Genomic DNA, 23211 nt, shown 5'->3' on the forward strand with positions numbered 1-23211 from the left:
ATATTATTTTAATGAGTAGGATAGGAAAATAAAAGTTGGGATGTTGAGTATATTGAAAAATGGTATGGTATAAGTAATAAAGTAGTTTTTTGAGATGGTAAAATAAGATAGGATTTGAGATCCGGATGTGGATGCTCTAATGAAGCATGTTTTTTGTGCTTGGAGCTATAAAAGTAGCATATCAAAGCATTTAGCATCTTTGATAAGAATGCTCAAAGAAGTTTCAAAATTTATAAAACATGAACAGTAAATTAATGTTTTCGTTTATATTCTTTATAAGACAAAAATTTAAACATGAATAGTCAATTTGAGACCGCTATCCAATGTCCATCAGATGCTTTTTATCATGACATTAAAAAACAAGTTACAAATCCATGTCACATCTGCCTCCGCAAATTGCAAGAGCCAAGTTTATAATTCTAAAAAGGCATGTGGAGACTTTGCGATTCGTTTTGTTTGCCAACCGGAGGCTTTTGACTCTTACTTACATCATCAGCTTCCACACAAGTTAACACGCCCACCATAAAAATTAAAGGTGTACAAAAAATTTATACAGATAAAGATCAAGAAGACTTCTTCTTCTTTTTTCCCATCCACACGACTATATATTTGCCTCAAAATTCGAATGAATATTGCGATCTTTTTATTTTTATTTAAAAAATAAATAAATAAAAAAAAAACTGGATTTGAGAAATTCTATCTAATTTATTATGCGGAGGTTACTATATAAAATATTTTAATTAGATAACTGATTAAATCATGAAAAATACTAAAATTATAAACTTTTTTACAAATTATTAATGTGGTGAATAGTTATTGGTAAATAAAAAAATGATGTTAGTAGAAGACCCATATAAAAACCAATAACCAATAAGAAGTTACTACATCAACAATTTGTAAAAATGTAATAAAAAAAGTTTGTGTTTGTAGCATTCCTCTTAAATTTTATATATATATATATAGTCATTTTAGTTGGCACCAGCCACCAAGTTGGTTGAAGGGGATTTTTGAAGGAATATTCTGGCCGTCAAATAATTTATTTGACAACTGATAAATCTAGCCATATCCATTAGCAGGACCACAGCCACGTACAAAGACCACATAAGGAAAATAGGGAGTCAGAAATCATATTTGCAATCTGTCATCATAAATGGAAGAAAGGATTGGCTGGCTTCATTGCTTCCATGTACTGGACCCAAGCCTTATCCCCATAATATCAAACTCGGACAAAGATTAGGAGGGAAACTCTTTCATGACCTACAAACCACTGAAAAGAATTAATTCTTGATAACATGCCTAGCTCCCAAGTTGTTTACAGTTACGTTAAGGTAGGTTGTATTTTTCATAAACATCACAATCAATTGGCCCCCTTTATAATTGGCCACAACTATTTTTGTCCTAGATGAAAGACAACAAATTTGGTGGCACTAAATGATCAAGCTCTTGTTTCTCAAAAAAAAAAAATGATCAAGCTCTTATAGGCCAAAAGAGTAAAGAGACTATCTTACTCTTACATGCTACATCAAGGCCTAGCTCATGCAATAGACATTATACAAGCCAACCCGCTAAAATTCCCTTTTACCAAAATTTGAGACCTCAAACTTTGGCCACGTAAATCAAATTAATTGGAAGTTCAAATTGAATGTAGCTGGAGCAGATGTTGATGATCCATTAATGCAGGACAAGAAGTATAAAAGGAAAGGGAAAAACTTCCATGTAAGTTCAAACAGCTAAATTACTAGGCTTATTATTACAATGGAGTAACCGTATGCTTCCGTTCAGTTAGCCAAAAAAAAAAACTAAATGCTTCTTCTGTTCATGTTTAGGACGAACCGCCACCGCCAGGCTTTGGAATTAGGTGAGGATTGATTTTGTACTGAATGGAATATCTCAACCCCACAAACACAAAAATGGGAGATTCTAAAGAAAATCACCGCAAGAAAGAGAGCTTGTTTAAAAAAGGAAAAAAAGTAATCATATATATAACCTCATGTACAGTTCGCATTGGGGTTGGAAAGAATTTCCTTGCCCAGAAATGTGATTATAGCTAAATGGTAACTTAGTTTCCTATTTCAACATTGACCATGTATAAGTTAGAAAATCATATATACAGGGAGAATAGAAGGAAAGAAAAACCCATTTATGGTATACTTGCTTATTACTACTTCATTTCATCCCTTCGCCTGCGCATTCGAGCTCCCCAAGACAAATCCCCTCTAGCATCCTTGCTCATGCTTCTTTTCTTTAGCTCTGATAACTGAGCTTGCCAACGGTTCTTCCAATCACCTTTTTCTTCCATTCCCTGCTCAAGACCAAGAAAAACACATATATATATAAAAATACAACCACAACCACGACCACCAAGCCTTAGTCCCAACGTTTTGGGGTTGGATTACAAATCTTCAACAAACTGGTTTAGGTCGTTCACATGTAAATACTGGTCATAGAATAAGTCCCAAAGCCCCAGAAAAGTAGTAAAAACATAAAATCCTCCAAACACAAGTTGGAGTGCAGAAAGAAAAAACTGATAACACTCTAGAATAGAAGGAACTAGGAAGGAGCCCTTTCCTGCCTGGTACTATAAAAAGAATTGACAGATCACAAAGGATTTGCATCCATAAATGCTCCTAGAAGTTGTCATAAACATTAGGGCCAGCATGCTTCAAAATGCAAAAATGAACAAAAACAAAGTTCTTGGGACTGAATCAGGAAGAAACTTTCCATAAGCATGCATGCTTATTAGGAAATTATTATTTTAATTTAAAAATATTAAGCGAATAAAAAAACACCTTAAACTAAAAAAGATGAATGAGTAAAAATTAAAAAAATTAAATCCATGAGTTCAAATTGCCAAGAGCCATATATATAGATCAATTCGCACTACAAGTGTTTCCATTGTAACTATCCGATTATCAGATAAAATAAGAAAAAACTTAAATCTGAAATTGTGTCAAATTTGTCATGACCGATATAAGATGAAACGAGATTTGGAGAAGTCATAGGCAAGGAAATTAAAAGAGGTGAGAAGGCAGGGTTAGGTTATATATAAATCAGGGATTGAAAAAGAAGAGAAACCTGGTGATGGTGGCGTCTTCGAGTAGCAGAGAAAGCAAAATGGAGACCTTTGGCCATATGTGTATCGTAGAGAGCTCTCGTTGTAGGATCAGACAAGGTCTCGTAGGCCTCCTGAACCCGGATAAACCGTTTGGTGTACTCTTCGACCCGACCCGGGGGAGAGACATCCGGGTGGTACTTTCGGGCGAGTTGCTTGTAGGCCTGCTTGATGTCGAACAAGGATCCGGATTCGGGTATGCCAAGGAGTTCGTAGAAACTCAGGCTGGCCGAAGAACCCTCTTCCGTCACTAACCCATCGTTCATGGAGGCTGAGGCGGAGGCGGAGGCGGAGGCGGAGGCTCTCAAAGACCACTTTATGAGTAGTGGAGGAGGAAGTGGTGATGACTTTGTTGATTTAGTTGTTGGGAGGTAGCAGAAGCGAGACTCGCTTCCGCTTCCGCTTCCACCTCCTGCGATTTGTATTGGACTCAAACTCAAGCCGCTGCACCGCATCTCTTGCCCTTTTTTTTTTTCTTTCTTCAATCTTCTTCCCTCTTTCTTTTTTTTCTTTTTGGTTTCTTCCGCTCTTTTTATATATAAATTGAGCAATTATCGCATCATTTTACACAATAAATGCTCTAAAATATATTTAGCTGATGTGGTAAGTTATAATTTTTTAATGATAGAATGGGTGATTGACTTTTTTTTTTTAATAGTAAGATCTTTTATAAAACCACAGGACCTTGTGGTCCAGGTGGTACCTGATTTACTTTGAAACTGTTAGTACGGGGTTCAAGTCCCCAGCCCCCATACCTACATAAATAATTATCTAGCAGAAAAAAAATTATAAATTTATCGTGAAAAAAAAGTATACTTTAAGTAATATTATTCTTCTCAATATTTTTTTAATTAGATGTGGATTTTGACAAATTCACGATTGGATTACATTATCTTCATATATTATCATTTCTTGAAAATTTTAAAAATAATAAAAAATCAATATTCATATTATCAATTAATCGTTTAAATTCAAGTTTTTTTTTTTTTTAATTTAACATAATACACAAAAAGTGAGTTTTGGATCGAAGGGTAAATAACATCCTATTGAAATGAAAATTGACATGCATATTAAGAATATATAACACATGTAATTCAACGGTAAAATTTTCAAAATATGAATTCAATAACAAATTATTGAGTGGTGTAACATACCTTAGAGGTACACAATTTTTAGACTGTAGATTTCTAATTGATCTAATAGTTAAAAAAATAGCATTAAATGCTAATTAATTTACATCTTATTCACTTAATTAATAGCAGTTTTGTTTCTCTCTCTTTATTTATTATTTAAAACATTTTACATATATACCTTTTCTTGGCGGAATGACTTTACAAATATATTATTTAAAGATTGCTGGTTTAGAGAGTGTTGGTGCCCCTCCAAAGCCATAGTTTATAGTAGTTCTTAACTTTGTGAGAATTATTGTTCTTATTTGAGAAGAAATAAAAAGATTAAAATTACAATCAAATTCATATCATTTTCCCACAATCAATCCTCTCTCTTCATAACTCAACATGCTTCCCTTTTCTACTTTCTCAACCTCTTTCTCTTTTTTATTTCCTAACTCAAAATTGTATCACTTTCTTTGTCCTTTTTTTTACAAGTTAATATAAATATTAGTGTTATTCAAATAAAAAATATATATATATATTGGTGGGTTTCTAATGTCTATGTCATTTAAGCTTCAATTTAAATCAGTTTTTTTTTTTTTCCTTTTTGATAAACAATTTAAATCAGTTCTTAAAGAAAAGAAAGTACAAAATCCATAAGGCAAAATTGTTAACTGCCTTCTTGATGACTTTAAGGATGACTTGATGAAACTGTTACCCCCAAATTAATCTCCATTAAAAGGAAAATCATCACCACCAAATTGATTCTAAATTGATGACATGGTAGTAACTGTCTGATGCTAATTGCTAGGGGTGTGCACAAAACCGACAAATCGAAAAACCGACCGAAACCGACCTAACCATTGCCAAAATTTTGGATTGGTTTCGGTTTCAATTTTTTATTTTTAAAAACTGAAAATTTCGGTTCGGTTTCGATTTCAAGTTTGAATACACCGAACCGACCAAGACCAAACCAGTTTACATAAATTTTTTAATATAAAGTCTATATGTATTTGCAATTTGGGCCTCTATTAGTTATTATTTTTTTTTTAAAAAAAGGGCCTCTTGTTAGTTTGTATATTAGTTGGGGCTCTAACCCTTTCATTTTATTTTAAAACATTAGGCCCATTTAGGCATTTTATATATATATATATATATATATATATATATTGTGATCAGATCAGATCAAATCTGGCCTCTTCATTCTATGATTCTTTCTTCTTCTTTTTTTGTCAAAATGATTCTTTATATTTAAACATTGTTATTTAAAAGTTAAAACCCATTAGATTAACTAATTATGATTAAACTAAGTAAATTTCTATTAAACTAATTAAACTATAAAAATAAAAGTTAGAAAACCCTACCCTACATACCCCACACAGCCACACTTTTCACTCTCACTCTCACAGACGGCAGCACGCTCCACTCTCCAGTCCCTCTCTCTCACGGTCTCTACCTCTGCCGCCACCTCCCCATAGTCCCTCTTGTTTGTATGGTTAGAAAATTTATCCAAAAAAAAAGACACATATAGACTATCACGTTGCTTCAGTGCTTCTTCTCTGTTCACTTCTTTTTTTTCTTTTTTTCTTTTTTTTTTTTTTTTTTTGCTACTTGCTTGGTGCTTGATGTTTGGGTAGTGAGAAAACATGGGAAAGCAAAGGAAATATTTTATTTTTTCTTATTTTGGTATGTTTTCTGATCATATACATGATTTTGATTTTTTTTTTTTTTGCTTGGTGTTTGGATGCTGAGAAAATGTGGGAAAGCAAAGAGAAATAGTTTTTTTTTTTTTTTTTTGGTCTCTGATCTATTTGAAAACCGACCGAACCGAACCAAATCGATTGAAATCTAGTCAGTTCGGTGTTGGTGTTCCTCCCTTTTGGTTCGATGTCGATACCAAATTTGGTAAAACTAAAAATTTTGGTTCGGTGGAAAAATCGCACTTCAAACTGACCGAACCGAACCGAACCAATTACACCCCTACTAATTGCAGCTATTGGTGTTAATATTTTTACTTGAACATTTTATAAAAATGGATGAGGAAAGTGATAGAGGAAAATTGAATTATAGAGAAATAAAGAGAGAGAAAAAAGAGACAAAAAGTAATTAATAAGGAGAGAGATAATAAGGATGATATTAATTAGGTATTTTGTTTTCTTTTTTACTGTTAAATCTTTTGAAAGTCTTCGGCTTAAAAAATGTGTAACTCTACTTAAATCCATCTCTCTCTCTCTCTCTCTCTCTCTACACACACACACACACTGTGTAATGCACGGGATAGTTAAATAGAAATTAAATATATTTATTTTGTTCAAGGTATTGACTTGAAGATATATGAAAATAAAACAATATGTTCAAAAAAAAAAGTTCACATAATTTGTCTAAAAGTAATGAAGTTAAAATAAATTGACGAATACATTAAAATTTACATAAATATTTGGAAAGGTTCTCAACATTAATAATATTATGAATTTGCTTAATGGATTCTATGAAGACAATCAAACTGTAAATGTGAGGCACTAAAAAAAATATCATTATTATTCGACTATCACTTGAACTTAAAAAGGAAAGGCTCATTTCACGACTTGAATGAATTTCAATTTCCTTTGTATATTTGACAATAAGAATCCAAATGTTAAAATTTAAAAGTTTCTTATTTTTTGTTTAGTTTACAACACTATGATAATAAAAATAAACAATAAATTTTGACACTTTCTAAGAACATTTCTTATAGAAACCTAAAGTAACATAATTTTATAGAGGCAATAGATCACAAAAGTAACACATGTAAAATTTCATAAACTTAGAAGAATGTCATTTCCTTTTTTTAAATGGTACCCAGGCCCAATGATGACAAAGGATCTTGGGCCTTCAAGGATGGGTGTTTGATTAGAAGTTGGGTGAACTAGGTCGAGTTCTCCACGGCCTATTGGAGCCGTTATATGAACCGGTTTTTGCGCAAGCCACATAGAGCTCCACAAGACAAAAATGTGATTTTCTCCTAAACAATAAAATATCATTGTAAGTGCTTTAATGTCGTAAAATGACCTTGTATACTTATGAAATGAGTAAAATAATTATTCATAATGTTCACAATGAGAAAGAGATTAAAATAGAATATTTAAGGCTTATCTTTTATTGTGTGAACATTTAAAAGAGTTCATTCACTCAGTTCCCCCATCCAGTGGTTCCCAGGACGTAGGTTCATGGTTCCCCGACCATGTTGTTGTGGTTCCCATGGGTACTAAGTTTTTAATCCATGGAACCTAAAACATTGGTTCCTTGAACCATTGGATCTTTCTCCATGCTTACTATGCAATGAATTTTTGTCCTTTCTGTTTACCTTTGTAGGTCTTGCATAAGAACAACTATACAATACAAATATTCTCAAATAATTGTTAGTTTCTCAGGTTAGGATACGCATTCTAAAACATATACATATATAAATGAACTTCATAAAATGAGTCAGCAACAAGATCCTTGGCCTCAATTCTCACAGACTTAGTGCTTTTGCACAAGACTTAAGGGATTTGGAACTCAAGTCCAAGTAGTTTTGCTTTAACACTTCCTTCCAAGATAGTCAGGTAAGGAGGATTTTGTGGGAGAGAGTGATATCTGATGTGTGCATGTTTTTGCATATATTTCTTTGAAGGCTAAGTGATATTTTGAATAATCTCAAGGATATGGGAAGAAGTATTCCTCCTTGGCTTTCTTGTTTTATTCATTTTCTCTCCTCTCTCTCCCTTGTTGAACTCTTAAAACTCTAAGAATAATCCTTTTGAACCTCTGGAACCCCCTTGGAACTCTTGGAACTTTTCCTCCTTTTCCCCCCCCCCCCCCCCCCACACTTGCTGCTATGCTTTGGTGCTCTTTTTATAGTAGACATGGTCTGGTACCCCAGGCGAGAATCTCCTCAGTTTGCTGGGAAAAACCATGTCCTCTGATAGAATTTGAAGGAGTTCCTTAGGCAGAGTTTTAGCTTAGTTTGGAAATTATAACTTGAACGAGTGTTTGGCTTTAACTACAAATGGAAGATGTCTTTCTTGAAAGTCAAAGGAATAGGTGGGATATTCAATGTAATGGGTGACACCTTTGATTGATAAGAACAACTAAGAAAAAGTTGTGGGGAGATGTCATGCACATGGAGGAACTTAGTTAGGCCTTTGGTTCATGCATTCCAAGCAAATACATTAATCAAGGGAAAACTTCAAGATCCTCCTTTCTTCAGAAATCACTCCCATACCAACCAAACCACTTCTCCCTTGCTACCAATTTAAGATCCCATGGGCTTGGACCATGGGTTACAAAGAGGAAACCTGATTTTGTTGGATTTTTTATTCTTCCATTGATATCTAATATTGAATTACAATCATGTATTTATATGAGACTAGTTCTAATCTTATTGGCCCACATGGCCTCATCTTATTGGTTTTATTATTTCCCATATGCATTAATAATTCCGACATGTGCTAAATATGATTATCATGCTTGAAATTGTAACTAACTAACTAATTAAATCTCAATACAACAATTATTATCCATATGCTTATAACATTTCTAACATTTCCCTCCCCTTAAAAACATCTTGCCCACAAGGTGTTGTTGTGAAAAAGCATTTTCATCAAAGGAGATCTTCCAATGGACCAATACCTTAGTGACATTTTGATTACCATATTCATGCATTTCTCTTTGACAAGTGGTCCCATGCACATGAAGGTTTCTTCTTCGTAGATCTTCAAACTTTGCTCAAATTCTTGAGCCTTCAATGATTCTTCAATTTTCAAGGTCTCATTAGTTCTTTGAACCTTGGAATGTTCTTATATCTTCATGACCTCATTTGATTTTAGAACAATTAAAATTGTTAGTGCTTGCATCTTGGATTCTTGGATCACCAACACTTGGATTGCCAATTCTTGAATCATAGACTCTTGAATGGAAGCTTCTATTGGTGCATCAAAAATTGGTTCTTGGAAGATCATCATCACCTTCTTTGTTAGTTCTTTGGATTGAACTTCAAGGGCAGCATATACGTGTATATCATCATCCACTTTGACACAAAAATCAACATCCTAGCTTGCAACAATAACAGTAGATTCTTGGAACTTGATTTCTTCTTCAAGTTTCATTGAATCAAGAGATTGTAACTCCTTTTCCGTTATGTTCTCGAGACCCTCTTGCAATCTTGAGAGCTCTTCATTAATGACCTTTTTAGATTCAGCCAAGGGCGTGACCTTCTCTAAAACAGCAATGTGAGATTCATACAAAATATTGACATCATTTGAAACTTTGTTCACCATTTGTCGTAATTCTTTCCAAAGTTCTCTTCGGTCACATTCGTTCATATCAAGATAGATGGCTCTGATACCAAATGTGTTAGGACATGTGTGATTTAATGGGTGAGTTTGGTTCAACTTTTTGTAAAAGTGCATAATGAAAAAGTTGAGTTTTCAAAAAGTGCATAATGAAAAAGTGCATTTTCAAAAAGCTGAGTGTTTGGTAAAATCTATTAAAAAGTGCTTTTTGAAAAAGCTGAGTGTTTGGCTAGTACTTATAAAAGTGGCAGTTTGAGGGATAAATTACCAAAAAGGACAATATATATAAGGGAGTTTATTTCATACTTTTTTTTTTATGTGAGTTTGTTTCATACTTAAATCAACTCCTTCATCATACTTAAATCAATTTTTCTCTTTCTAAAAAAATTATTTTTTTCTCACCAATATTAGCTAATAATAACCTACCATTTAAGATTTATTATGAAAATATTGTGATAAAAATTGATACTGATTTTAATTTTAACATACTATTAAAATTATTTTTTTCTCTTTCTAAAATTTTTTTTTTCTCACCAATATTAGCTAATAATAACCTACCACTTAAAATTTATTGTGAAAGTATTGTGAAAATATTGTGATAAAAATTGATACTGATTTTAATTTTAACATACTATTAAAATTATTTTTTTCTCTTTCTGAAAAAAATTATTTTTTTCTCACCAATATTAGCTAATAATAACCTACCCCTTAAAATTTATTGTGAAAGAATTGTGAAAATATTGTGATAACATCTTTTTTCCTTCTTTTTTTCCCCCTCTTTTTTTATCCTCCACACACGGCATTTCTTTCTTTTTTCTTTCCCTCTTTTTTTCTCCTCCACACACGTACCCTTACTCTTTTTTTTTTTTTTTATCCTTATTTCCTCCATTTTTTTCCCTGCCATTCCTTCAAACTCCAGAACGTTCTAGAGCTCTCCTTCTTCGTCTTTTTTTTTTTTTTTTCTCTTAGCACTTCGTCTGTTGGTTCTTGGCGGAATCGATAACGTCCCACTCAGGTTCTGGCGACATAGAATCCATCGGAGTGCGCGACGAAGATGAGGTGGTGGAGTTCGGATACGGCGAGTGGCTGAGAAGGAAAGGCTTGGAGATTGAAAATGGGGTCGAAGTCGGAGTTGGAGTCGGAGGGTTTGATTGGGAGGGGTTCGCCGATTTGATCGAACCCAGAGCTCAATGTTGTTGTCGCATTCGCCTTCAAATTCTATCATTTTGCTATATTCTGATGTTTTTTTGTTTTGCATTTTGAGGAATCCTAATTTGCAAGGGATTGATTTTTTTTTTTTTCCTTAGCTAATTTGGGAATTTGTTATAGATTTTTTTGTGTTTGGATTTCGAAATTTGTTGGGAGAGCAGAGAGATGAGATGAGAGGAATGAGGGACAACATGAGAACTGATGATTTATCAAGGGTAATTTGGTAATTTTTGAAAGAACCCAACAAATAGCTTTAAAACGCGCATGGCACTTTTTGTTTATGGACCTCCAGAGCTCCATAACTCAAACGCGCGTTCTCTTCATAAATATAAAACGCAACTTTTTTCCAAAAAATTGCGTTTTATACTTACCAAACACTATTTTTGGGCTGACTTTTTTGAAAATGCAACTTTTGGGCTTTAAATGCTGAAACAAATAGGTACAATGTTAGGAACATATGTCAAATTAGAATTGGCTAATCCTTTGACAAAACGCACTTTACTTGTAATTGGGTAGATTTAGGATGTGTTTAATACTTTAGGAACAAAGTTTCAAGAATAAGTGTTAAAGTCATGCAAGTCTGTCCAAGAAACAAGTGAAGAAGTGCTAGATTTTAAAACTCGACATCTAGTATCTATCGAGGTTTAAAAGCTGCTGAAGCTCGATACTCGACAGTTAGCTCAACGATAAGCTATTTATCGAGGTTTATGAAAAACAGATTTTCAGTTCTAATTTTCATCAAATCTGTGTGTATATGTTTGAGCTTTTTTTCCTCACAATCCTAAACATATATAAAAATTATTTTAAGGGCCGTAAAAGTTTGTGCGAGTGTGAAGCAAAGTTGTATTCATGCAAATTTTGACCGAAGACAGAATTTACCCTAGTTCTTCTTTCTCTTGAAGAAGCTGCTGTGTTTGTACACCATAGGGTTTTGTGACCAAGGAGTTTCGTGATCTTCATCGTGTGATGAACTGAAGAACTTTTCAGCCAACATATTTCTTAAGTTGGGAGCCGTGCATTGAAAATGAGAGATTGTCACTATAGAACAAGTTCAATTAAGTATTGGGGTAAGGGTTCAACTGTAGGTTGGCATAAGGTACTGGGATTCCTTTACTTGTAACCGCTTATTGTGATAATAGTGAATTCTCATGAATGGTGACCTTAAAATCACCTGGTGAGATTTTTGTCGTATAGGTTTTCCCTATTTGTAAACAAATTACCGTGTTAATTTAATTTTCGCTGCATTTAGCTAATTGGTGATTTGTTCATGCTACCATGCTTGTTGCATACTAATTGAATTAATTAATTAACTTGACTAATTAATTTGTTAATTCATCACAAGGGATCAATACATTCTTAGTCTATCAAGTGGTATTAGAGTAGGTATACTCTGATTAGGCTTTAATCTTTGCTGTGTGATCCATTGACCCCTGTTGTCATGGCTGCAACCGGCTTGAAGCGATCTTTGTTTTCAAATACATCTTATTTTTCTAATCTCTACTTGTTTGAGTGTATCAGAAAATGCAAGTCTAAAAATTATTTGAATTCTATTATGATGACTATTGGGAAAGATCTCAGCTTGATAAAGAAGAAATTAAATTGTCTGAGAATGAAAATGTGCAAAGGAATTCGTCTGAGAAGAGTGAAAGTTAAAGGTTTTGTTTATAAAAAGCAGATGAGAGAAAACACCATTCCCACTAATTTATCATCTAAGCACGAAGTGTGTTTCATGATGAAGTCCACATTATGGACACATGTTTGTGGTACCTTGACAGTGGCTGCTCAAGACACATGACTGGAGACCGATCTCTCTTCAAGGTTTTCGAGTCTAAGAAAGGTGGTAATGTCACCTTTGGTGATGGAAGCAAATCACAGATTAAAGGAAAGGAAAGGAATCATCTCTCTACCTGGACTGCCAGACATTGTAAATGTTCTATATGTAGAAGGTATGAGAGTGAACTTGTTGAGCATAAGTCAGAAATGTGATCAAGACTTTATGGTACTATTCTCAAAGGGAAAATGCCTTGTCATGGATGAGTCTGAAAAGAAACTCATAAGTGGTGTCCGCACTCTAGACAACTGTTATGGCTTGGTTTCGGATACTAATATTGTGTGCAATAACATTCGTTTACCAAATGAAGATCTATGGCACCAAAGGATGAGACATGCTAGTTACAAACATCTTTCAATTGTATGTAAGCATGAGTTAGTTTTAGGGATACCAAAGCTTAGTAGAGTGAGCAATGTGGTATGTGGATCATGTCAGCTTGGAAAACAGACGAAAGCCAAACATCTGGGCACTCAGACATTCGTTACATCTAGACCATTGGAGCTACTATATCTGGATCTCATGGGTCCAACCAGAACAAAGTCTCTTGGTGGAAATAGATACATCATGGTTGTGGTAGACGACTTCACTAGGTACACTTGGGTCATATTCCTACGATCCAAGTCTGAAACTCCTGAGCACATTGAAACCTTATGCATAAGATTACAGAATGAGAAGAGCCTGAAGATTGATCAAATTCGAAGTGATCATGGTAAAGAATTCGAGAACTCATATATGGAGTCCTTTTGCACAAGATCAAGTATATCTCAAGAATTCTTTGCTTCTATTACTCCTCAACGGAATGGTGTAGTAGAAAGAAAGAACAGGGTTATTCAAGAGATGGCTACAGCCATGTTGCACAACAAGGATGTAGCTAGAAACTTATGGGGAGAAGCCGTTAACACTGCATGTCATACGATTAATAGGGTGTATTTTAGACCCGGTACCAAGAAGAATCCATATGAGTTATGGAAGGAAAGGAAGCTAAATGTGAAGTATTTCATAATTTTTGGAAATACTTGTTTCATTCTTAAAGATAGGGAGAATGTTGGAAAATTTGACTCTCGAAGTAATGAAGGAATATTTTTGGGACACTTCTCTACAAGTAAGGCTTATCGGGTATACAACAAAAGAACCATGAAGGTAATGGAAACGGTGAATGTTGTTATTGATAAATCTTCAGACTCTAGTTCTGAGAAGTTTAGTAAGGAAATCCCCAAAGGGATTCTTCCTCCTAAGCCTAAGGAAGTTCAAGAAATTGTTAAACAAGAGTCCGCATCTCCAAGTACTCCCTCATCTCCAAGTGTTGTAAAAGATTCAACGGATATATCTACTTCACCTAATTCTGAATCCCATGTAGAGAAAAGACCTTCCTCCAGGATCAAATTGAATTATCCTCCTGAAGTTATTGTGGGAAACATGAATGAACTTACACTAAGGAAGCATACAGTTGATAAATGTGTTGCTAACTTTATGCCTTATTCTTGTTACTTGTCGCATGTTAAACCCACTAAAGTTGAGGAAGCTCTTCAGGATGAAAGCTGGGTTGAAGCTATGCATGATGAATTGCTTCAATTTCAAAGGAATCATGTCTGGACTCTAGTACCTAGACCAGAGGGTGAGCACATCATCAGCACAAAGTGGATATTCTGCAATAAGACTGATGAAGAGGGTAATGTGATTCGCAACAAGACTCGTCTTGTAGCTCAAGGATATTCTTAAATGGAAGGAGTAGACTATGATGAGACATTTGCTCCAGTAGCCCGTATGGAGTCCATCAAAATTCTCTTAGCCCTAGTATGTCACTTAAAGTTCAAGCATTACCAAATGGATGTAAAGACTGTTTTCTTGAATGGATTCCTTAAAGAAGATGTCTATGTGACTCAACCAAAAGGATTCATTGATCCACACTTTTCGGATCATGTGTTGTATCTCAAGAAGGCGCTTTATGGTTTAAAGCAAGCCCCTAGAGTTTGGTATGATCTGTTCACACAATACTTGGTGTCACATTAGTTCACAAAAGGAAAAGCTGATCAAACTCTCTTCATCAAAAGGGAAGATGGCGAGTTGATAGTTGCTTAAGTTTATGTTGATAATATCATCTTTGGGTTGACTAAAAATGAACTTGCTTATAGTTTCTCAAAACTCATGCAGGCCGAGTTCAAGATGAGCATGGTTGGAGAGCTGACTTACTTCCTTGACTTGCAGATTCGTCAACAAGATTTAGGTATATTCCTATCTCAATCTAAATATGTAAGAAATCTTGGGAAAAAGTTTGGTTTGGAATCTGCTAATTCTGTTAGAACCCCTATGAGCCTAAATGTTAAACTGACTATTGACTTGTTAGGTAAAAGTGTGATTCATCTCTTTATAGAAGCATGATAGGTAGTTTTCTTTACCTGACTGTTAGTAAACCTAACATTAGTTACAATGTGGGAGTGTGTGCTAGATATCAGGCAAATCCCAAAGATTCACATATGATTGCTTTGAAAAGAATCATAAAGTATGTCAAAATCACTGCTGACTTTGGTGTGTGGTACAGGAAGGACACAAATGATGTCTTAGTTGGGTATTCTAACGCTGACTGGGCTAGGAATGCTGATGATAGAAAGAGTACATCGGGGGGTTATTTCTATGTGGGTAATAATCTTGTCTCTTGGATGAGCAAAAAGCAGAATTTCATCTCATTATCCACTGCAGAAGCTGAGTACATCGCAGCTGGTAGCTGTTACACCCAACTTCTATGGATGCAAAAACTCCTCCATGATTACGGTATTTGTCAAGAGCATCTTACCATTTACTGCGACAATACCAGTGCCATAAATATTTCTAAGAATCCAGTTCAACACTCTCAAACTAAACACATAGAGATTCGACATCACTTCATTCGGGAGCTTGTTGAAGATGATACTCTTACTCTTGAGTTCATTCACACTGATGATCAGAAGGCTGATTTGTTTACCAAAACTCTTGTTAGCAAACGGTTTGAATTCCTTCGCTAAAACATTGATGTCATCTCCATGGATTGATCTCTTTTTCTTCTCCTTCTTCCTCATGCATTTGCATCTAGTTTTATGCATTGCTTTATTTAACATGTTTTGTTTGTTTGTTTTTCAATTTTGCTTTATTTTGTTTTTCATATAAAAATAAAAATAAAAATAAAAATTGAAAAATCAGAAAAATATAAAAACAGTGTCTATTTGTGTACATTGGTACTTGTGTACCTTGGATGGCCATTGAAACAAAATTTTTCTGAATTTTGTATCATTTGTAGCTTAGATAAGCATCACTATGCATAACTAAGCAAGTGAGTTTTGTAACTCGTATTTGTGATGAGTAAGGTTAAGTAATCTCTTGTACTTAACACTCATATCACTCTTTTAAACGGGAAGGACTAGAAAATCTTAAGAGAAATGCATAAATAACCATCTCACCACTATTACCCGCCAATCATGAAATGACATTTGTATACTTCGGTATAGCAAAAGTGAAATGTCAAATGCTTAACATCATTGGGTATTTCTTTTCTATCTCTTATATGTCCATGCATGGTTTGCTTAAAAGAAAAATATGCAAAGAAAAATAAAAAGCAAAAAGAATCAAAATGCTTTATATATGATTGCAAGCGTGTATTCTAGGAGATGTGAGAATTATAGGATATATCTCGAAAGTGATAGTCCCCATCAAAAAGTTATGATTGTGTGTGAGTTAAAGTGATTTTCTCATATCTCAAATCGTTATAACATGTAGACACTTATACAATCTTGCCATGTTTTTCACATACAACACGCAATATTCTTTACTACCTTTGATACATGTGCAGGTACAATGTGATTTAACCATCACAAGGAATACATGTGTTAATGTATACTCACTAAACTGTCTTAACTTGTTTTTGAAATATAAAATTGGTTAGACTTGTTTAGTGTGTGTGTGTGTGTGTTTTGGATCTATGTGCTTGACATTTTTTTCTTGTTGAAAGATGATTTTGAGAGCTTAAAATGTTGTTTGGATCTTTGGTTGTATAGCATGCTTGATTGCATCCATATCAGTGTTTTTCTCTTCTTGAAAAACTGTTTTTAAGCAATCTCGACAGCTGCTGGACACCTCTCAACAACTAGACTATCTATCGAGCCCCTTCAGTTGCTTTTTATCGCATTCTCGATAACTTATCGACAGCTACTTGATCCATCGAGAAACTTTCTGGATGCTCGATAGCTTCTCGATCCATCGAGATCCTCTAACTGTGGACACCTCTCGACAGATCCTGGACAGCTCTTCAACAGCTTTTTCACACGTTTTAAATCTTGACACCTCTCGATCTGTTGAGATTTATGACTTTTCTATATAAAGGTTCTGCACGATTTTTCTTCATTTCTCCTCGATCTCTCTCAATTGTTTTCAGTCTTTTCACCTCCTAAACACTCTCTTCTCTCTCAAAACTTTCAACCCACATGATTTTTGGCCTTTTCTTGTCTCAAATCACTTGGTATGATCTCTTTATCTCTCATTTTTTATGCATTTCATGCATTTAGATTTAGGTTTTGGGTTTTTGAAATTTTTTTGGGGTTTTTCAAAATTGATGAAATTTTTGGGATGGATTTTATGTAAATGATTCTAAATGTTCATGCATTGCATCACATTTGCATTATAACAATATTTCATGCATTTAGATGTGTGTTTACTTTGTTGCAATGATTGTATGCTGGTAGGTTTGGATTAGACTGAGCCCATGATGTATTTAAGTTTGCATGTCATATGTTTATGCATTTTTCATGCATATATACCTTCAAGTTTTTATATTCTTATATATTGTCTTGTTGGTGCTTTTTTGATTGTCTCTCTCTCTCCCTCTCTCTCTTTATTGTGTTAGTCTGCTTTATGGCACCCAAACGCAAATCCACTCCGTCCCATAACCCTTTTCGTTTTGGGGCATCCGCTTCTTCTTCTGACCTTACACCTTCTCATGTACGGTTCTGTGATGATAAAACTCGAAAGGACTTTTCAGAGAACTTTTCTCAAAGAGGCATTCATTCAGAATGCCAAGTCATCTTATCAGATTTTTTTTGATATTGACCTACCCATTGTCATCTACAGTAGGGGTTGGGGGTCACTGTGGGACATCCTGGTCACTTGTCCCTCCATGATCATATGGGAGTTTTACTCTAATATACACGAATTTGATACTTTTGTACCTTATTTCTTCTCTCGCATTCAAGGTATGCACATAGTAGTTACTTCGGATATTGTATCTGAGGTACTACACGTTCCTAGGGTAGCGCATCCTGACTACCCTGGCTGCGATCATCTGAGGACTGTGTCTAAAGACGAACTCTTGTCTCTCTTTTGTGAGACCCCTTCATCTTGGGGTGATCGTCAAAACACCCATTGCTCGGGCTTTGCAAAAGGTCCGAGATTCCTTAACATGGTGATGACATTCATTCTTCATCCATTGTCTCACTATAACTCCATTATAGAGCCTTGTGCTCGATTTTTGTTATCTCTTTTAGAGGATATCTCTATCGACTTCCCTTTTCACTTCATTTTATCCCTTATAAATGTCTGTAGGGATACGACGACCCGTGATAAGCTTATTTTTCCTTTGGTTATCACGCAGATCTTTTGCCATTTTTCTGTCTCCTTTCCTGAGTCTCCACACTTCACGGTTATAAGTGTCATAGATGCTGCTACCGTCAGACGGAGCAAGGCATAGCTTAGACTAAGGTGACCTTGGACAGAGATGGTGACTCCTCCAGCTTCTAATGCTCCATCCACCTCTGCTCCTTCATCTACTGCAGGTGGAGTGACTCTTGAGGCCATCATGGCACAGCTTGTGCACATGGATGCTCGCCTTGAGACACTCAGTGATGAGTTGTGTTAAGTGAACACTCGTGTTGGTTGTATCGCTCAACGACAGGCTGTCAGGGTGGTTTCACTATTGCTTCTTCTCCATCTCCACCGACTTCTGAGGATGAAAGTGATGATGGCTTCGGTAGTGATGATGCTGATGAGGATGATGGTGCTAGCTCGCCCAGTGATGATGAGATATCTACTTAATGTACTTACCCTTTGTCACTCGTGACAAAAATGGGAAGTAGTTTTGATATGAGAGTATTCATATACATAATGGGAGGGCTAGGATAGGAGATTTTTTTGTGATAGGGGGAGTGTTTAAGAGGGATGTAGTGAGGACTTTTTGTATATTTTCTTTTCTTTCTATTTTAGATACATTATTTTTGTACATCAGTCTTGTGACCACTTAGTGATAGCAAACTTTGTACTTATGTTGATATATATATATATATATATATATATTGAGGTTGTTATTACTTTATTTCACCTATCTTTACATTTGTTGTTTCTCTTCTCTCTTTATGCACATGATTCTTATATATTGTATGCAATCTATTATTTCTGTTTTACGCTGAGATGCCGTAATGAGTTTTTTTTAAAGTGTTTTAGAAATACAGGTTGTCAAAGTCTTCTTGCCATAAACTCTCTTCTTGCAAAGTTTTTCAAGAGTTAGTGTTAGGATAGATTTTATTGTATTCAACAAGTGAATATGAGTTGAGTGATTTATGACTTCTCTCATATGTTCATTTGTTTGTTGTGGTTTTGTCTCGGATTGCCAAATGGGGAGATTGTTAGGACATATGTGATTTAATGTTAGGAACATATATCAAATTAGAATTAGCTAATCCTTTAACAAAACGCACTTTACTTGTAATTAGGTAGATCTAGGATGTGTTTAATACTTCATGGAACAAGGTTTCAAGAATAAGTGTTAAAACCATGCAAGTCTGTCCAAGAAACAAGTGAAGAAGTGCTGGATTTTAAAACTCGACAGTTAGTATCTGTCGAGTTTTAAAAGCTGCTGAAGCCCGATGCTCGACAGATAAGCTATTTATTCAGTTCTAATTTTCATCCTATCCGTGTGTATATATTTGAGTTTTCTTTTCTCACAACCCTAAACATATATAAGGATTATTTTAAGGGCCGTAAAAGGTTGCGTGAGTGTGAAGCAAAGTTGTGTTCATGCAAATTATGACCGAAGATAGAATTAACCCTAGTTCATCTTTCTCTTGAAGAAGTTGCTGTGTTTATACATCGTAGGGTTTTGTGACCAAAGAGTTTCGTGATTTTTATCATGTGATGAACTGAATAACTTTTTAGCCAACATCTTTCTCAAGTTGGTGAGTAAGTCACATATTGGGATTCGCATATCGAATTGGTTAATCACGTACTAGGAGCCGTGCATTGAAAATGAGAGATTGTCACTACAGAACAAGTCTAATTAGGTATTGAGATAAGAGTTCAACTGTAGATTGGTATAAAGTATTTGGATTTCTTTACTTGTAATCGCTTGTTGTGATAATAGTGAATTCTCCGGAGTGGTGACCTTAAAATCACTCGGTGGGGTTTTTGCCGTGTAGGTTTTCCTCATTCATAAACAAATCACCGTGTCAATTTAATTTCTGCTGCATTTAGCTAATTGATGATTTGTTTGTGCTATCATGCGTGTTGCATGCTAATTGAATTAATTAATTAACTTGGTTAATTAATTTGTTAATTCATCACAAGGGGTCAATACATTTGTGGCCTATCAAAATGTTAGGAATCCGGTGGTTCTTAATGAGGATGGATAGGAATTATAGGGGGATTGATGAGAATTGTAGAGGAATTGACTTAATTTGAGGTAGTTACCCTCCATAGAGAAAGAAAGAGAGGAGAGAGAAAGAGAGATGCACTAAGAAATTGGTTTTTTCTGATATCTAATGTTGAATTACAATCATATATATAGGAGACTAGCTCTAATCTTATTGGCCCACATGGCCTCATCCTATTGGTTCTATTATTCTCCATGTGAATTAATAATTACAATATGTGCTAAATGTGATTAAAATGCTTGGAATTGTAACTAACTAACTAAATCTCAATACAACAATTATTATTCATATGCTTATAGCATTCCTAACAGAATCTAAACATACACCTTGGCTTTCCCATGTATTAGTTAAGGTCCTCTTCTCAAGACTTTAAAAGGACTCATCAAGATTCTAGGGCCTTGATGTTGACTATTCTTGGTTTGGCCTTTTTCAAAAAATGGGACAAATTCCCTCTTGCTAATGGTGTAACCGAAAAGGCTCCTGACCACCTTTCCTCTTTGCTGCATGTCCTTTACCTTGATCGAAATCCCTTGGTTCCTGCGTCAAGTATTGCACCTGAGGACACCACTTGTCCCTTTCACTTCTCTCTACCTCTTGATTTCAATAGGACATCTAACGAATCTTTCATTCTTTCAAGGATACATGTGAGTGGCTTGTACTATCTTCTGGGTTGCTCACATCCTTCTTGGGATCTTCTAAGCTGTCCACGTCCTTCCCAAGATCTTCTAGGCTTTCCCTTAAAGGATACGCTTCCTGGATGATGGAGATCTTGCTCGTGGCCTAAGTCTGGGTCCTCTTCTTTTTTACTTTTTTCCTTCTTTTTAGGCATTTGAGCCTTCATGGTCCTTCTTAACTTCACGAGCATGGTCTTTCCTTGCTTTTCATGGAATGAGCTTCCTTGTCACATTTTGGTCCTCAACAAAAAGCAAGTATTATCAATGCAAGTCAAACATTTTTTTTTTTTTTGGTTGATAAACTTCAATAGCATTAAAAAAGGGAAGAACCAGTAGGAAAATTTTCCATACAAGAAAGCCTTAGGGGCATTAGCAGATTATCACGGCCAAAACAAAAGGAACAAATAGAATTTAAAGCTACCTTTGCAACAATATGTGTGGGAACATTACAAGATCGCCTAACCCAATCAAGAGAGCAGCTAACTAAGGTAGAAACTAGGTTATGAACACTTTGTAGCACATCTGTCATTATATTAAGGACCTTGACATAATTGTTGTATAGTGTAACAAATTGAATAGCATTGTAAGTGTGCGTGATTGATTGTGTTAAGTGAGTTGTGAGTGAGTTAGTTGTGACAGTTTTGTTAGTTAGAGTAGTTGGGTTGTTATTAGTTAGTTAGTTGTTAGTTTTGGCGAGAAGACTTTAGCCTTGTATAAAGATGTGGAATGTTATGAGAAAGGGCAAGAATGGAATTACATCAACTTCCTTAGTCTAATTCAGTCTTTCTTCCTCTCTCTTTCTGCTTGGAGGTAGTTACCCTCGAAGTAACTAGCAATTCGCAATTCTGTTTTCCTTTTCCTTTCCCTGTTTTCTTATTCTTTCCTTTCTATTTTTCTAATTAGCCAAACACTTAACACATTGTACATAGACATTTGTCCATTTGCATAGTAGTCCATATTTCTATGGTTTATTGTTTTGTCATTGTGTTAGTGAACATTAACACCTTATAGTCCTGAACTGGTTCTGCAACTGTGTGTGTGAAACTCATCACTAATAGAAGATGATTTTATTAAAGCAACAATGGTTAAGCTAGAAACAAAGCAAGAACCTTAGCCTTACCAACCAAACATGAGATGTTTGTCTTCTTGTTCTCATTTCCTCCATGAACGTAGGATCATAATTTAATAGAGTTATCTACCTTTTATCAATGATAAACCAAACCTTTCATACTTCTAGGAAATATCAACAACCCCTTCAATTATAATAACTGTCCTAGTAATTTAAAGCAAAATCACCTACACCCTTTCAAAATGACTGGAATATGCAAACCACTTTTAAATTAGAATCTAAATTGCTTAAAGGATTAGACAATGGTGTTTTTTCCTCCAAGAGTTTGTTATATATTTTCAAAGTCAAATTGGTGTTTTCCCAATGCCAATGATGTTGTCAATAATCACCACATATTTTAGTAGTATAGTGTAAAACTTTGAAAGAATGACAAAAGAGATCTCATGCATACAATATAATAATGTCATAAAAATTTAAATATTTCTTCTCTTTCTTCACCTCTTTCGTGACATCCAAGAAAGACTTTCAAATTTGTTGTTTCTTAGCACCAAGATAGCCAACAATGTAATTTATTTGAGATTCTAATTTGAAAGATTAACTTTAGCCACTACATTCCTTGGTTTCCTTCAGCAACCATATAAAACCTTTTATTTTTTTTTGGGTGGGGGGAGCCCAAATAGCTATTTAAAGAAGATGCCCATATCCTAACCAATCTAAATAAAAACCAAAAACCATTCAAATGTATTCTATTGCTACACTTTCTTAGTAACCAAACAAAAATCATTATTTATAAATTAAAAAAAGTTTGCAATGGCACAAAAAAGAGGGAGGGAGAGGATTCAAAAGAAACCAACCTCATATAATACGCGAAGGTACTAATTAGAGTCCATTGGTAGCCTATGTAAAGAATACTTGTAGTCAACAACAATGCAAGGCTACAAGCAATCTGCCATACAGATTATGATCATACTCCAAGAAAAAAAATTATCTAAAATGAGAGAGAAGAATGGGAAGGACATAAAAATAAATTTGATTTATGTTATTAATTAAAAATTTCAAAGTTTATGGACTTTCATATGAAAGGTTGCTAGAGCCACACATCAAGGAACTTAGGATTTTAAACATAATTGAGTTAAGATTAGTTACAATGAACAAAATAGCTCATCAGGTTTGTGTAGAAAAATCATCAAATTTAAAAGCAATTAATTGTAGGATAGTTGTTCTCTAT

The 23211-nt window shown here is 34.7% G+C and overlaps 1 protein-coding gene across 1 annotated transcript; it reads right to left on the reverse strand.

Annotated features, from left to right (window-relative positions):
• Positions 1–1957: 1957 nt before the first annotated feature.
• On the reverse strand, positions 1958–3615 carry LOC115993615 (chaperone protein dnaJ 20, chloroplastic-like). Its single transcript, XM_031117554.1, has 2 exons — positions 3076–3615; positions 1958–2302 (listed from the first exon to the last, which is right to left on the reverse strand). The coding sequence occupies exons 1-2, from the start codon at positions 3565–3567 to the stop codon at positions 2162–2164; spliced, it is 633 nt and encodes a 210-aa protein (XP_030973414.1). The 5' UTR covers positions 3568–3615; the 3' UTR covers positions 1958–2161.
• Between the last annotated feature and the right edge of the window lie 19596 nt (positions 3616–23211).

The sequence above is a fragment of the Quercus lobata genome, chromosome 6 (assembly GCF_001633185.2).
Source record: "Quercus lobata isolate SW786 chromosome 6, ValleyOak3.0 Primary Assembly, whole genome shotgun sequence".
NCBI lineage: Eukaryota > Viridiplantae > Streptophyta > Magnoliopsida > Fagales > Fagaceae > Quercus > Quercus lobata.

Coding starts and splice junctions, on each gene's coding strand:
- LOC115993615 (XM_031117554.1), bottom strand. CDS start 3,567: ATGCGGTGCAGCGGCTTGAGTTTGAGTCCAATACAAATCGCAGGAGGT. Junction 2,303..3,075: donor GAAGACGCCACCATCACCAG/GTTTCTCTTCTT, acceptor GGTCTTGAGCAG/GGAATGGAAGAAAAAGGTGA.